This window comes from Leucoraja erinacea, unplaced genomic scaffold (genome assembly GCF_028641065.1).
Source record: "Leucoraja erinacea ecotype New England unplaced genomic scaffold, Leri_hhj_1 Leri_245S, whole genome shotgun sequence".
In the NCBI taxonomy this organism is placed as follows: domain Eukaryota; kingdom Metazoa; phylum Chordata; class Chondrichthyes; order Rajiformes; family Rajidae; genus Leucoraja; species Leucoraja erinaceus.
The window spans coordinates 36,104-53,373 of NW_026576146.1; the positions used below are offsets into that span (position 1 = coordinate 36,104).

Consider the following 17,270-nt stretch of genomic DNA (forward strand, 5'->3'; position numbering starts at 1 on the left):
CCCGCGCAATATACTCTCACCTTCTCTTTTACGAATGGGGATTTAGTTCCCTTTCTTCGAGGACCGACCGGAGGTTCCGCTGTCACCTCTGCGGGCCGCCCTCGGTGAACGTTTTCAAGGACCTTTCTTCAAGGACCGAAAAAAATGTCGCTATTCGGAGGCTTTTCGTTATTTGGATCGTCGGGTAAAAGGTTGTGCACCTGTACCTGAAACACTAACAGAATCAACTATTACGCTTATTCCAAAAAAAGATAAAGATTTAGAAGATCCGGGCTCATACAGAGCTATATCACTTTTAAATACAGATCAGAAAATCTTAGCAAAGACTTTAGCAAGAAGATTAAGCAAATATATTAGTAAATTGATAAACCCTGATCAAACGGGGTTTATACCCAAAAGATACTCATTTAATAATCTGAGACGCCTGTTTAATATAATGTACTCGCATAAAGTAGAGGAAGAAGATATATCAATTATTTCTTTGGATGCAGAGAAAGCATTTGGTCAGGTAGAGTGGCAATACTTGTATAAAGTACTGCAAAAATTTAATATGGGATAGAATTTTAAAACATGGGTAAAATTATTGTATGATAAACCGATGGCAAGAATTTTAACTAACAACATGTTATCTCAAAAATTTTACCTATCAAGGGGTAATAGGCAGGGATGTGCATTATCACCCCTGCTATAAGAATTCATCCGAATATTCAGGGCTATAATACCAGGGACTCAAAGAATAAAATCTCATTATATGCAGACGATATACTTTTATATATTACAAAGTCACAAACGAGCATACCAAATTTATTAAATTTAATAGAGGAATTTGGGTCTTTTTCTGGATATAGAATAAACTGGAATAAAAGTGAAATCATGACATTAAAACCTCAAGAACCTACACATTTATTGAAGTTCCCCATTAAAATCGCAACAGAATTTTTTTTATATTTGGTTATTCAGATTACTAGAAAATATAAAGCATTATTCAACGCTAATTTTATACTTGTTAAATAAACTTAATATGCTGATTAAATTTTGGAAAACACTTCCTTTATCATTATTAGGTAGAATAAATGCAATAAAAATGATCTTCCTACCACAATTACGATTTCACAAGACCTATTTCAGTCTATACCGGTATATATACCAAAATATTTTTTTTTTAAATTAGACTCTAATATTACTAATTTTATTTGGGACTATAGATCACAGAAATACAAAAAAAACACTTATGTAAACCAAAAGAGGTCAGGGGACTTTCACTTCCGAATTTTATGTATTATTACTGGGCAGTGCATATTAAGAATATGATTTATTAGTTGGATAGTTCTACCCAACAGACAGGATGGATAAAAATGGAGAAAGAGGATTGCCATCCTTGTAATATAGGAACGATCCTCTTCTTCCCAAAAAAACTGAATAACACAATATATAAGAACCCAATTATATATGGTACAATAAGAATTTGGAAACAAATAAAATTATCTTTAAAATTAAGAAATTTATCATTGTTAATGCCAATAACGAATAACCCTTTCTTTAAACCATCTCTTATTGATAAGACATATAACCAATGGGAAAGTCTCGGAATTAGAAGGATCGGGGATATGTACGAAATGGGAAACCTACTATCATTTAAATATCTTCAGATTTGCGATTTCATGAAAAAATATATACAAGGATATCAAAAAATAACTCCTGAATTATTGGAAGCAGCAATGAATATTGAAGCCGATTCACAAAAATTAATATCATCTATCTAATATATAAAAGTCTGTAGCTGCCGCCTGCCGTCCGTCCGGTGCCTTTCTGCCTTTTGATTCGTTCCATCGTGTGATGTCACAATGCCCAATACTCGCAGATGTCCAATCGGAATGGATCCATTTACATGGACGGCTGCCGGCCGCCTTTCTTCCTTTGATTCCCTGCAACTCCGAAACCAGACGCAGAATCGCCGACATCTTTTCCATTTCGGTAGAGATTTCACTTTTTTTTCCAAGTATCCGCTCCTCATTACATTTCGTCGTGTTTAAGTACACATTTTTAATCAAATCCATCTCCCTCCCGCCCCCCCCAAATTTCAAAAATAAACGGGCTTCTCACTCATAGAAGCAGCACCAGCCCCAGCCCCAGCCCCTGCTGAACGTCCCATCGTGTGATGTCACAATGCCCAATGTTCACATATGTCCAATCGGAATGGATCCATTTACATACCTTTGCAGGAGCCCCAGCCCATGGTGAACGTTCCATCGTGTGATGTCACAATGCCCAATGCTCAAAGACATTGTTGCCATAGAGGGAGTACAGAGAAGGTTCACCAGACTGATTCCTGGGATGTCAGTACTTTCATATGAATAAAGACTGGATAGACTCGGCTTGTACTCGCTAGATTTTAGAAGATTGAGGGGGTATCTTATAGAAACTTACAAAATTCTTAATGGGTTGGACAGGCTAGATGTAGGAAGATTGTTCCAGATGTTGGGGAAGTCCAGAACAAGGGGTCACAGTTTAAGGATAAGGGGTAAATCTTTTAGGACCGAGATGAGAAAAATATTTTTCACACAGAGAGTGGTGAATCTGTGGAATTCTCTGCCACAGAAGGTAGTTCAGGCCAGTTCATTGGCTATATTTAAGAGGGAGTTAGATGTGGCCCTTGTGGCTAAAGGGATCAGGGGGTATGGAGAGAAGGTAGGTACAGGATACTGAGTTGGATGATCAGCCATGATCATATTGAATGGTGGTGCAGGCTCGAAGGGCCGAATGGCCTACTCCTGCACTTAATTTCTATGTTTCCCTCTCCTCACCCTCTCCCACCCACCCATCCCTCTCTCCCGCACCCCTTCCCTCTCTACCCCACCCCCTTCCCTCTCTCCACCCGCCCCCTTCCTCCTCCCCCTCTGTCCCTCTTCCATCACTCCCCCTACCCCCCTCTCCTCCTCCCTCCCCACTCTTCCACCTCTCCCCCCTTCCCCCTCCACTCTCCCTCCCCACTCTTTCCCCTCTCTCTCCCCCATCCCTTCTCCCCCCCCCTCCCTCCCCCTCCTCCCCTCCCTCCCCATCCCCTCCCCCCCCACATCTCTCTCCCCATCCCCTCTCTCTCACCCCTTACCCCACTCTCCTTTCCTCCCAAATCTGCCCCGTTTCCTCCTCCTCCTCTCCCGTCCCTCCCCTCTTCTCACCCCCCCCCCCCCCCCCCCTGTGTGTTTGGGAGGTGGTTAATGAGAGTGTGATGCCGCAGCCCCCCCCACCCGCAAACGCCATTGGGGAAACAGACCCAACGGGTCTGCACTTGGTCTAGTATTTATATAATAGTATTTTAAATATAGACCTACCATCGACAGAGAAGAGTGGGAACGGGAACTAATGATAAAAAAATTACGAAGGTTACATAGGAAAAGTACTTGATATATATTCACAAATGTTCGATTAATGTAAGACATAATCTAATTCAATTAAAAATTTTACATAGATTATATTATTCAAAAACAAGATTGAACAAATGTTATCCAAATATATCCGCCATTTGTGATAAATGTGTATCCCAAAATGCAACTATAACACACTCCTTAGTTTCCTGCATAAAACTTTATAGATTTTGGAGTGATATTTTCGAAATACTTACAAATTTATTTAAGATTAGAATGGAACCTAATATTGAAATGATTATATTTGGTGTAATGGAAGATGGGAATAAATTGAACACATCTCAAAATTTATTTTTTAACTATGGTTTAATAATAACAAAAAAATTAATACTTAAATTTTGGACAAATACATCAATACCAACGCTTAAAATGTGGATTGCAAGTATGTTGGACACCGCACATCTTGAGGAAATGTGATTCCTCCTAATGGATAAATCAGACCAATTCATAACGAGTTGGTCTCCATTTGTCGTCTTTTTGGAATCATATGGTGCAACACAATTGTAAAAAATAACTGTTTCAGGGCCGGACAAGGGTTGGTCAAGATTATAAACAATGATCTCCTTACTTTTTTTTGTTTTATTCTCTTTTTTCTATTTTCTTTTTCTCAACTTTCTTCACTCATCCGTCTTTTTTCTTTTTCTTCACACACTATATATCTCACGTCTTTCTATCCTTTACTATCTAATCTCTTTTTCTTATTCTAATCTTTATATAATATTTTTTTTAAAAGAAGCTGTACATAAAATGTATTATGAAAATATATATTAGGCACTTTGGTGCCATATGATTGTACTTACTTCTAATAAAATAAAATTATTTTTAAAAATAAATAAATAAAAAATATGTATGATTGGATTGTAAGGGGAACCCTCAAGGTTCGTGGACCTATAAAAGGTAGCCCCCATTTTAGATCGGTGTCGATCTTCTGGAAGGGCGCTTGGGACCGCGTGACCTTTTGGGCAGTGTCTGCTTGCACGAGGCTGAAGGGCTTGGCCAGGCAGAGACAAGGATTGAACTCGCCGTGATTTAGGTATCGTATAGGAGAATTTGTGTTCATACTAAAAATAATGATTAGTTGGTCCAGTGTTTGTCAGTGTTTTTACTGAACTAGACTGAGGGGGGGGGGGGGGGGGTTAAGCTTTAGGAGCATATTTACATTTACATTTACACCAAGCCAAATAACCTACAAACCTGTATGTCTTTGGAGCGTGGGAGGAAATTGAAGCACCCAGAGATACCACACAGTCACAGGGAGAACGTACAAACTCCCATTGTCACAGACAGCACCCATTGTCAGGATTGAACACGTGTCTCTGGTGCTGTAAGGCAGCAACGGTACCGCTGTCCCACCGTGTTCCCCATAATGACACTCCGAGCAGTTCTCTTAAGTTAACTTTCAAGAACAAAAAAGAGGCGGCACGGTGGCGCAGCGGTAGAGTTGCTGCCTTACAACTTGCAGTGCTGGAGACCCTGGTTCAATCCCGACTATGGGTACTGTCTTTTCGGAGTTTGTACGTTCTCCCCGTGACCTGCAATGGTTTTCTCCGAGATCTTTGGATTCGTCCTACACTCCAAAGACGTACAGGTTTGTAGGTTAGTTGGCTTGGTGTATGTGTAAATTGTCCCTAGTGTGTGTAGGATAGTGTAAATGTGTGGGGATCGCTGGTCAGTGCAGACTCAGTGGGCTGATGGGCTAGTTTGCACGGTGTATCTCTAAACTAAACTAAAAACTAAAGATCAGGGGATTGAGGATATGAATTGTACACCTCCATGATCATGGTTCAACTTCGATCATAGACACAAAATGCTGATGTAACTCAGCGGGTCAGACAGCAAAGATAGACACAAAATGCTGATGTAACTCAGCGGGGCAAGCAGCACCTCTGGAGAGAAGGAATGGTCGAGACCCTTCAGAATCAGAATCAGAATGCTTTATTGTCATTGTCTTTTTTAAACCCTTCGTTAGGAACCAATGGGTCATCCATTCTTTTTCTGCAAAGATGCTTCCTGACCCACTGAGTAACAGCATCTGCAGTTTTTTCCTAAATATAATATGGAGATACTTGGGAATCGGCATCACTGTGTTTCAAGCGGATAGGTCCCTGGTTACAAGACAGGCCCTCTCCCAGTGCAGTTACATGTAACGTTTCTTACCTTTATTTCACTTTCTTGTTGTTTTAGGCTCAGCTGTCTCGTTGTGTAATCGGCCTGACGTTCATGAAGATTCTTGACCTCGCTCTGGAGTTTCTCCTGGAACAACAGTGGAAATGTTTCAGGAAGAGACACAAGAAACAGGAGATATATTGACTCCATTTACACTTCAGGCTGCCTCAGCAAGGCCAGCAGCATAATCAAGGATGAGTCGCACCCCGGCCACTCCCCCTTCTCCCCTCTCCCATCAGGCACGAGGTGCAGACGAGTGAAAACGTAGAGTTTAGTTTAGTGTATTGTCACATGTACTGAGGTACATGTGAAAATTTCACTGCACATCTCGTATGTTTATGTGACGAATAAACTTGACTTGACTACAGTGGAAGAACCTCCAGATTCGGGCCCAGTTTCTTCCCAGCTGTTATCAGGCAACGGAACCATCCTACCACAACCAGAGAGCAGTCAAATAGTCAATAGTCAATAGTCTATTTAATTGTCATTTGGACCCCTGGAGGCCCAAACGAAATGCCGTTTCTTCAGCCATACATTACACACAAATAGACCCCAGACACAACATAATTACATTTTACATAAACATCCATCACATAGCTGTGATGGAAGGCCAAAAAAACTTATCTCTCCACTGCACTCTCCCCCCCCCCCCCCCCCCCCCCCCCCCCCCGATGTCAAAGTCAAAGCCCAGTTGGTCAAGTCAAGTCAACTTTATTTGTCACATACACATTCAAGATGTACAGTGAAATGAAAGTGGCAATGCCTGCGGGATTGTGCAAAACAGAACAGAACCAGTGTTTACAGTTAAAGGAAAAAAGACACAACAGTAATTACTCCCCGGTGAGATAAGAGTTTACAGTCCTAGTGGCCTGTGGGAAGAAACCCCATCTCATCCTCTCTGTTTTCGCAGCGTGACAGCGGAGGCGTTGCCTGACCATAGCAGCTGGAACAGTCCGTTGCTGGGGTGGTAGGGGTCCTTCATGATCTTGCTGGCTCTGGATCTGCACATCCTGGTGTATAAATCCTGCAGGGGGGTGGGGTGTGTGTGCAGTTCCCATAGTGCGTTCGCCTGAACGCACTACTCTCTGCAGAGCCTTCCTGTCCTGGGCAGAGCTGTTGCCAAACCAGATCGAGATCTTCTTAACTTTTAACTCACTTAACTCTTAACTCACTTAACTTTTTTTCCCTGTTGCCAGCCGGGCAACCTAGGCAGCTTTTGAGGTTGCCGAATGACAGTGTAGGTGGTCATTTAAGACGGCTTGCATGACGCATGCGATAATGTGCTCGGACAAAGTGCTTAGTTACCAGTCGGAATTATACTCAATGAAGCATTCACATATTATTTCTGCTTCAAATAAAGTCACAAATTTAACATATTCACCAATCAAGACATGATATATACCACAATGACCATGCAGCAAAATTATAATACAGTATCTCAACTTGTTTTACACATTGCAATGAATGCAATCTATCTAATATATAAAACTCTGCCGCCTGCCATCCGTCCGGCTGCCTTTCTACCTTTTGATTCGTTCCATCGTGTGATGTCACAATGCCCAATACGCGCAGATGTCCAATCGGAATGGATCCATTTACATGGACGGCTGCCGGCCGCATTTCTTCCTTTGATTCCCTGCAACTCCGAAACCAGACGCAGAATCGCCGACATCTTTTCCATTTCAGTAGAGATTTCACTTTTCTTTCTAAGTATCCGCTCCTCATTACATTTCGTCGTGTTTAAGTACACGTTTTTAAATCAAATCCTTCCCCCCCCCCCCCCAATATTTAAAAAATAAACGGGCTTCTCACCCATAGAAGCAGCACCAGCCCCAGCCCCAGCCCCTGGTGAACGTTCCATCATGTGATGTCACAATGCCCAATGCTCAAAGACATTGTTGCCATAGAGGGAGTACAGAGAAGGTTCACCAGACTGATTCCTGGGATGTCAGGACTTTCATATGAATAAAGACTGGATAGACTCGGCTTGTACTCGCTAGATTTTAGAAGATTGAGGGGGTATCTTATAGAAACTTACAAAATTCTTAATGGGTTGGACAGGCTAGATGTATGAAGATTGTTCCAGATGTTGGGGAAGTCCAGGACAAGGGGTCACAGTTTAAGGATAAGGGGTAAATCTTTTAGGACCGAGATGAGAAAAACATTTTTCACACAGAGAGTGGTGAATCCCTGGAATTCACTGGCACAGAAGGTAGTTGAGGCCAGTGCATTGGCTATATTTAAGAGTTAGATGTGGCCCTTGTGGCTAAAGGGATCAGGGGGTATGGAGAGAAGGCAGGTACAGGATACTGAGTTGGATGATCTGCCATGATCATATTGAATGGTGGTGCAGGCTCGAAGGGCCGAATGGCCTACTCCTGCACTTAATTTCTATGTTTCTATTTCCCTCTCCTCACCCCTCTCCCTCTCCCACCCAACCTCTCTCCCCCACCCCCCCTTCCCCCTCTACCCCACCCCCTTCCCTCTCTCCACCCACCTCCTTCCTCCTACCCTTCTGTCCCACTTCCATCACTCCCCCTACCCCTCTCCTCCTCCCTCCCCACTCTTCCACCTCTCCCCCTTCCCCCTCCACTCTCCCTCCCCACTCTTTCCCCTCTCTTTTTTACATTACAAAACAATCCAAGACCCACACTTAACACAGTTTACTTAAACATCCATCACAGTGAGTCTCCAACATCTCCTCACTGTGATGGAAGGCAAAATCTTTATCTTTCCTTTGTTCCTTCTCCCGTGGTCCAGCAGTCCAACTGCAGTGTCGAAGCAAACTGGGGCTCCGATGTTAAAGCCCCCGGCGGGCGATGGTAAGTCCTGAGGCCGTTTAAGCCACGCCGGGCGATGTTAGGACCCGGCTCCATGTCCTTAAACCCGCGATTCCAGCGGGAGAAGTCACCGTTGCGGAGCTCGGAAAAGATGTCTCCCACCAGGGACCTGCGAGCTCCCGATGTTCCCGTCCACCGGGTCTGCGGCCGATGCCTCCGAACTCCAAAAGTCGGGTCGCAGCCGCGCGCCACCACAGCTCTTTGCCCGCTCCGCGATGTCAGTTCTTGAATCTTCAATCATCAATCTCTGTTGTGCCCAGTCACAGCAAGGTAAGTTGATAAAGAATTGAACCGATCTGTTTGACACCTTATAAGGTGGACACGGTAACAACATCGAGGAGGAAAAATAGATAAATAATATATCCCTTCTGCTCTAGGATTTTGTAATTTAAAAGAAATAAAGAGAATGGAAGTGTACTTTGATTTTTTTATTCTTGTAACATACTTGTTACTGTATCATTATTATTACATGCCCAGACAATGCGTTTTACTCGCTTTGATAGGGAGAACACTGATGTGCCTTCCCGAGCCCCCATTCGCTGTGATGGTATTTCAGTCTCAGTCTCAGGGGCCTACGTCAGGAAATCCTTCAGCGAGGTGAATCCCCGAAAAGTGCCTGGACCTGATGGTATACCCGATCGTGTTCTAAAAACCTGTGCGGACCAACTGGCTGGATTTTTTTCAACCTCTCACTTCTGAGGTCTGAGGTCCCCACCTGCTTTAAAAGGGCATCAATTATACCAGTGCCCAAGAAGAGCAAGGTAACGTGCCTCAATGACTATCGACCAGTGGCACTAACGCCGGTGGTAATTAAGTGCTTAGAGAGGTTGATCATGAAGCAAATCAACTCCTACCTCGACAAAAACCTGGATCCACTGCAGTTCGCTTACCGCCACAACAGATCAACGGGGGATGCGATCTTGCTGGCCCTCCACTCTGCTCTGGACCACTTGGACAACAAAAACTCATATGTCAGGCTGATATTCATCGATTACAGCTCGGCATTTAATACAATCATCCCCTCCAAGCTAGTTACGAAGTTCGCAGAACTGGGTCTCTGCGCATCCCTCTGCAATTGGATACTCGACTTCCTCATCCACAGACCACAGTCTGTTCGTATTGGTGGAAACGTGTCAGCCTCGATAACAATCAGCACGGGAGCGCCTCAAGGCTGCGTGCTCAGCCCCCTGCTGTATATCACTCTTCACGCTATACTCATAGCCAGTCACAGTGCGAACTCCATCATCAAGTTCGCTGACAACACCACTATTGTGGGGCGTATCACTGATGGGGATGAGTCAGAGTATAGAAGAGAGATCAAGCAACTGTCCATATGGTGCCAGCGCAATAACCTGGCCCTCAACACCAGCAAAACCAAGGAACTGATTGTGGACTTTGGAAGGAATAGGAGGGGGACCCACAGCCCCATTTATATCAATGAAAGGGTCAAGAACTTCAAATTCCTGGGCATGCACATCTCTGAAGATCTTTCCTGGTCCGAGAACACTAATGCAATTATCAAGAAAGCTCTTCAACGCCTCTACTTCCTCAGAAGATTACGGAGAGTCGGTTTGTCAAGGAGGACTCTCTCTAACTTCTACAGGTGCACAGTAGAGAGCATGCTGACCGGTTGCATCGTGGCTTGGTTCGGCAACTTGAGCGCCCTGGAGAGGAAAAGACTACAAAAAGTAGTAAACACTGCCCAGTCCATCATCAGCTCTGACCTTCCTTCCATCGAGGGGATTTATCACAGTCGCTGCCTCAAAAAGGCTGGCAGTATCATCAAAGACCCACACCATTCTGACCACACATTAATCTCCCTGCTACCTTCAGGTAGAAGGTACAGGAGCCTGAAGACTGCAACAACCAGGTTCAGGAATAGCTACTTCCCCACAGCCATCAGGCTATTAAACCTGGCTTGGACAAATCCCGACTCTAATTATGTGCGACCCTCGCACCACCGGCGTGGCTTTAATAACCCCTACAGGGGTCCAAATGACATTTTATCAAAGCACCCCGGTCGAACTCGCACCACCCGGCGGGGCTTTAATGGACGCGACAATCGCCATAGCCAGCCGGGGTTATTTGCACTTCATCACAGTTTATTATTTATTCATGTGTTGTATATATTTATATTGTGGTATATGGACACACTGATCTGTATTGTAGTAAATGCCTACTATGTTCGGTGTGCTGAAGCAAAGCAAAAAAAATGTCATTGTCCTATCAGGAACACTTGACAATAAACTCACTTGAACTTGAAACTACACCATACTTTTGAATGTACATAGTACCTCTTTTACTCTGTGCCCACTAAGAAGAAGAGTCATGGAAGTAGGTGACTCCTGTCCCACTTTGCGATTTTTTTGGAGACTGCAGAGCGTCAGTGACTGATGCCCTTTAAAACCGTCACTGACACTTCGCAATCGCTGAAAAAAAAATCACAAAGTGGGACAGGCCCTTTAAGGGAACAACAGCAACAGAACAATTTGCAGCGGTGTCTAGTGCCGATCCGCTGCCTAAGCCGCTAGTTCACAAACAAGCAGCAACTCCACAGGGCAAGACAGGAAACAAGATTGGCAGGAACTCTCGGAGAAACACCGGCACAGTTTGCATCAGGCCGTCCGCTGTCCACATCAGCCAAGCTTTCCTTCACTTGCCAAGCCTGGCAAAATGACTCGGCTTTTAGGTTACCCGGTGGGACTTTAGGTGGCCATTGGCACCCGGGCAACCGTTAATTTTCGAGCCCTGGAGATGTTTCCGGACAGAATGCTTTCTGCAGCCCCAGAGTAGAAGGATTGAACGATCCTCAGAGACTCTGAATTTCCTGAGCTGCCTGAGGTGGTAAAGGCGCTGCCTTGCCTTTCTCACCAGTGCAACAGGAATAGTCCTGAACTACTGTCTACCTCATCGGAGACCTTTGGACTATCTTTGATTGAACTTTGCTGGACTTTACTTTGCACTAAACATTATTCACGTTATTCCCTGTGGAAAATAGCGGCGCCTTGTGGCAGCGGTCACTGCAGTCCGTCTGTTTTTTCTTTCTTTTTGTCCTGTTAGGTGTATGTTTTTTGGTTTAGTTTTATTTTAAATTTTAGTTGTGTATATGTGGGGGGGCGGGGGAATGGGGGAAACTTTTTAATCTCTTCCCTGTACGGGGACTCGACCTTTCCCTGTCGAGTTTCCGTTGTCGTTGGGCCTAACATCGTGGAGCCGGCGGCTAAAACCAGAATCGATCGGGGGCTCCAGTTGCAGAGCCTGCGGACTCACCATCGCGGACCTGGCCGACTTCGGAGCTGTGGTGGCGCTGTAGGTGCAGCTGTGACCCGACTTTGAAGCTTCGGAGGCTCTGGCTGCGGGCGCTGTGGACGGTAAAATCAGGAGCTCGCGGGTCTCTGGTGGGAGACCATTTTCAGAGCTCCCGCAATGGCAACTTCACCCGCCCGAATGGAGGGATTAAAATCGACCCGGAGCAGGGCCTTACATCGCCCAGCGCGGCTTTAATTGTCAGCTGTTAATTGGACAAAATCAGGACATTTTATTATTATTATCCAATTAACAGCTGACAATTATCCCATTCCTTAGCTTGCATCTGAGTAAAATTCATTTCAAAACGCATTTATGGTTTACGATTATTTAAGTGGTAAATGTAGCTTCAGAAGCATTTTCTTTTTGCATGTTAAAACCCACCTGAGAACCATGGAAGATTTTGCAATTTTAATGATGGATTTTTTACTATTAAAACTTTTTATATAGGGTGATTTCACCAAATGTCAAATGAGCGTAGATCCCCCCTCACGTGACCGAAAATTTTAACTGGAGGACATATGTCAGATCGGTACATGTAAGTGAATGGGGAAACACGCACTTTCCCACCCGTTAAAAACATGGAAAACGGCCGATTTTTGAGCTGATTTTCTTTGCTATCGGGGTCCACCGGAAGCCAACCTAAATTTTCCGGCTAATAAAAAGATCCAAAGTATTGTTTACAAGAGGGAACAGAAGGTAGAAAGCCGGAAGTGAACAGCTGACTCTGCCGTGGAGATTTTCCAAAATATCGGGAATTATCGCGTTTGCTCGCTGAATTTCTTTAATATCCTCTACTTTTCTAAAGCAGTGACCAAACGCGATAATTCCCGATATTTTCTATCTTTATACCTCCACGGCCAATGTCCGCTAACCACTTCCACTATTGTTGCCCCTTCAGCGCTCTCTTGTCTTTACCTTCGTTTTTCTTTATCTTCTGGACTCTAAAGTAAGAGAACTGTGCCTCACGGTCACCCCGACTGGCACAGTTATTTACAGCTCAAAAACGCCCAGTTAAATTTTGCGTCCACGTGGGTGAGGATCTATGATCCAGTGACCTTTCGTGAAATCACCCTATACCATATGCTTTAAGTTTGTATACTAATCTCTTATGTGGGGCCTTGTCGAAAGCCTTCTGAAAGTCCAGATATAACACATCCACTGGTTCTCCCTTATCCACTCTACTAGTTACATCTTCGAAAAATTCTATCAGATTCGTCAGACATGATTTACCTTTCATAAATCCATGCTGACTTTGTCCAATGATTTCACCACTTTCCAAATGTGCTGCAATCCCATCTTTAACAACTGACTCTAGCAGTTTCCCCACTACCGCTGAGAGACTAACTGGTCTGTAATTCCCTGTTTTCTATCTCCCTCCCTTTTAAAAAAGTGAGGTTACATTAGCTACCCCCCACTCCAATCCTCAGGAACTACTCCAGAATCTAAAGTGTTTTGAAAAATTATCACTAATGCATCCACTATTTCTGGGGCTACTTCCTTAAGTACTCTGGGATGCAGCCTATCTGGCCCTAGGGATTTATCGGCCTTTATTCCATTCAATTTACCTAACACCACTTCCCAGCTACCCTGGATATCACTCTGTTCCCCCATCTCATTTGACCCCCGGTTCCTTGCTATTTCCGGCAGATTATTCCGGCAGAAAGAGTGCAGAGAAGATCTACGAGGATGTTGCCAGGGCTTGAGGACCTGAGATTGGGCATGCTAGTACTTTATTACCGGAGAGCAGGAGGCTGAGGGGTCTAGATATGTATAAAATCATGAATTGATAGTGTGAGGGTGAACGTACAGTGTTGAGGAATCAAGAACTAGTGGATATATGTTGAAGGTGAGAGGGGAAAGGTTGAATAGGAAGCTGAGGGGCAACTTTTTCACTCAGAGGATTGTGTATACATGGAATAAGCTTCCAGTGGAGGATGTTGAGACAGGTACTACTAACAATGATCAAATAGCACCTGGACAGGTACCTGAATAGGAAAGTTTTTAGAGGGATATGGACCAAATGTGAACAAATGGAACTAGATTAGATGGGGCATCTTGGTCAGATGTTTTGTGTCTATCTTCAGTGTAAACCAGTGTTGCTTTTCACAAATAAAATCACAATAAACATTTATACTTTGACTACCACTTAGTGACTTTGACATCCAGCTTTGAGAGGCTGGTCATGGCACACATCACACATCAGTCTCCTAGACAAACTTGATCCACTAAATTCACCAACTGGCAGAACAGAGCCACGACAGATGCCGTCTCCCAGAAACGCAACTCATCCCTGGAATATCTGGATAATTCTTATTTCAGTTATTTTTTTTTAGTTTATGTAAGTTAGTTTAGTTTATTGTCAAGTGCACCGAGGTACAGTGCAAAGGTTTTTTGTTGCATGCTACCCAGTCAGCGGAAAGACTATTCATGATTACAATTGAGCTGTCCACAGTGTACAGATACAGGATAAAGGCAATAAAGTTCATTGCAAGATAAAGTCCAATTAAAGATAGTCTTAGGGTCTCCAATGAGGTAGATGGGAAGTCAGCACCACTCTCTAATTGGTGATAGTGATGAATAGAAATTCAGAATCAATGCTATAAGCCTGTTCTGTAAGACAAAATGGTTGGCCAGGTAGACTGAAACAAAGGACATAAGATGGCTGCTGACCAGGCTTGCTGGAACAGGCTGTTAGGAGGGAATACACAATGTCTTGCAGTTACTGCGTATAGAGCAGACGGACGCACAGATGAGGTCTGACAGAATAAACGTGGGCGCAACTGGAAGGGATGCTTCATCTTGGTTTCCTGTATTCTTCGTACCAGTCGGTTCTTTGATGGGGGGGGGGGGGGGGGGTGTGGGAGGTGCTAAACGGTGGCATTAACATATAAAGAGCTTTGCAATTAAGAGCAGAGAGCTTGACTTTTTGCCAGGTTGTAAACTGTGTGAAGACTCCTGCTCAATAAAACGTACGTTTAAAGCAACCCCGGTGCCTGGTCGATTATTGTCGAAACAACCGATGTGAGAGAGAAACTTGAATCAACAATAGGATGGTTAAGTTGCCTGATGACAGCTGGGAAGAAACTGTTCCAGAATCTGGAGGTGTGCATTTTTACACTTCTGTACTTCTTGCCTGATGGGAGAGGGGAGGAGGGAGTGACCGGGGTGAGACAAGGACATCTATGTCCGAGTCTTCTTGATTGACTATAGCTCGACCTCTAACACAACAATCCCAACCAACCTCTTCTTCAAACTCAGACAACCCTTGCAATCTTCCCAAACATTATAAAAGACAAATCCCATCAGATCTGAGGATGAGCCCGGTGGCCCATTTAATGGAGGTGCCAACTCCTCAAGAACTTTGCTCACCTTCATTTTGTCCTTTGCTTCCTCCACAGTCAACAGAGAGTGTGATTTGTGTTTCCCGATGACAGTGCAGGATATACACACACATTCCTCGTCCTGCTCGCAGAAGAACTCAAGAACCTTCTTATGAGTTGGGCACTGCCTGGTGGTGAAGTCGGCAATGGGCTCGATCAGCCCGTGGTCCTTGTAGATCTGCTTGGTCAGATGCGGCTGCAGATGATGGGAGCAGAAGGAAGTTTCACATCTGAGGCACGTCTTCACAGCCGGGGATGGGCTGTCGATACAGTTATCACACATCACGGGACTGGGCCGGGCAGCAGAGGCAGTGGGCTGGCTCTGGCTGTATTTCTCCACGATGTTCTGCAGAGTGCAGTTCTTCACTAGGTCGGGCCTGGGGTCGAAGGTTCTGCGACATTCTGGACAGTCAACCCCACACATGGACTCCGAATGGTCCCATGCATCGCTGATACATTTGGCACAGAAACTGTGCTGGCAGGGCAGTGCCACAGGGTCCTGGTACAAGCCCAGACACACCGCACAGGTCAATTCTTCCGTCAAGCCTGCAGCCGCCATTCTGCCTCGTCCCAACAGTGCAGAGCAAAGATGCAGAGCCAGGTCAGAAAGGAAGAACGTGGATTCCAGGAAATCACTTACTTTCAGTTTCAATGTTTGTCTCGAAGTTAACCCCTCGAGTTCTACGCTTGCCCAGCCAAGTTACATATTGAAGAGAGACACAGAGTGCTGGAGTATCTCAGCAGGTCAGGCAGCATCTCTACAGAGGAGGAAAGGGTGACCGTTCAGGTCAAGACCCTTCTTCAGACAGTTACACGTAGACATCCACAAAATCAATGCTGAGTTTTGTCATTTGGGAACTTTATTTTCTCCAAGCTTGGTGAGTGCAAGTTGAGGAAGGAACTGCAGATGCTGGTTTATACTGAAGATAGACACAAAGTGCTAGGGTTTGAGGCAGGCACTGTTGCAACATTTAAGAAATGTTTAGACAGGTATGTATGTGGATAGGTCAGAGGGTTGGACTAGTATAGATGGGACATGTTTGTCGCTGTCGGCAAGTTGGGCCGAAGGGCCTGTTTTGTATGACTCCATGGCTCTATGAGTAACTCAATGGGTCAGGCAGCATCTGTAGAAGAAAATAACAGTTGACGTTTCGCGTTGGAATCAGTGATGGAAATGGGGGGAGGGGGGTACGGAGGAGGATGGCGTTCCCTACTTTTCTGTTTCAAGTTTCCATCCTGTGCGTTTATCCTGCGCGACTTAATCCAAAGGCGAGCGAACACGCGGACAGACGGACAAAAACAACGATCATTGAGCGGAATAGGTGACATTTCGGGTCGAGACCCTTCTTCAGTCAGGGTAAAGGGGAACAAGAGATATAGACGGTACTAAGGACAAATGAATGGAAGATATGCCTATATCTCCCGTTTCCCTTTCTTGTGCATGTGCATGGTTAGAAATGTTTAGATCAGGGGTGTCAAGGGTGTCAAACTACCGGCCCTCGAATGGGTCCAATCCGGCCCGTGGGATGATTTTTGGAAGCAAAGGTTTCTTGACGAACATTATTCATTATGTATCTGTACAGAGGTGAGATTGGACATTTGACAATTAATTCAACCGTTCACTTGATGCGGCGGCGGCGTCTCGAGCGGTCCCGGGGCGGCAACCACTGCGCGTGCGCGCTCCCCGCGGGCCGGGACCACTGCGCGTGCGCGCGGCGTTGGGAGGAGCGCGCTGCCGCCGTTGGGATTTGAATCTCGCTGGCGGTTGGTCGCGCGGCCCCTCCCCCCCCGCGTCACCATGGGGACGCTCCCGGCGCCCGGCTCATTCATTCATCATCGCCATCGGCGGCTGCCGGCCTGTATCCTCACTGATGGCGCTGAGTGACAGCGGCCGCTCCCCACCCTCAGGGCGGAGCGCAGTGTCCCTCCGGGCCCGGACACCGCCTGTAGACAGGTGAGACATCGCCTGAGTTTGGCGACCACCCGACGCGCCGCCCTTCAGACCAAAGATACTAGAGGAGCTCGATAATCTTTGCTTCAGACCGGACACCCCCCTTCCCCAGACCAGACACCCCCTTCCCCACACTAGACATCCTCTCCCCCCAGACCAGACATCCCCCCCCCCCCCAGACTAGACATCCCCCTCCCCC

At 45.3% G+C, this 17,270-nt stretch overlaps 1 protein-coding gene across 1 annotated transcript in view; it reads right to left on the minus strand.

Annotated features, from left to right (window-relative positions):
* The window catches only part of LOC129716484 (E3 ubiquitin/ISG15 ligase TRIM25-like), a 52,001-nt gene extending 36,093 nt beyond the window's left edge, over positions 1 to 15,908 (minus strand). Inside the window, exons 1-2 of the mRNA XM_055666347.1 lie at positions 15,110 to 15,908; positions 5,583 to 5,678 (exon numbers count right to left, since the gene is read on the minus strand). Of these exons, the coding sequence (XP_055522322.1) occupies positions 5,583 to 5,678; positions 15,110 to 15,679 (666 nt within the window). The 5' untranslated portion in view covers positions 15,680 to 15,908. The remainder of the gene's footprint in view (positions 1 to 5,582; positions 5,679 to 15,109) is intronic.
* Positions 15,909 to 17,270: the final 1,362 nt, after the last annotated feature.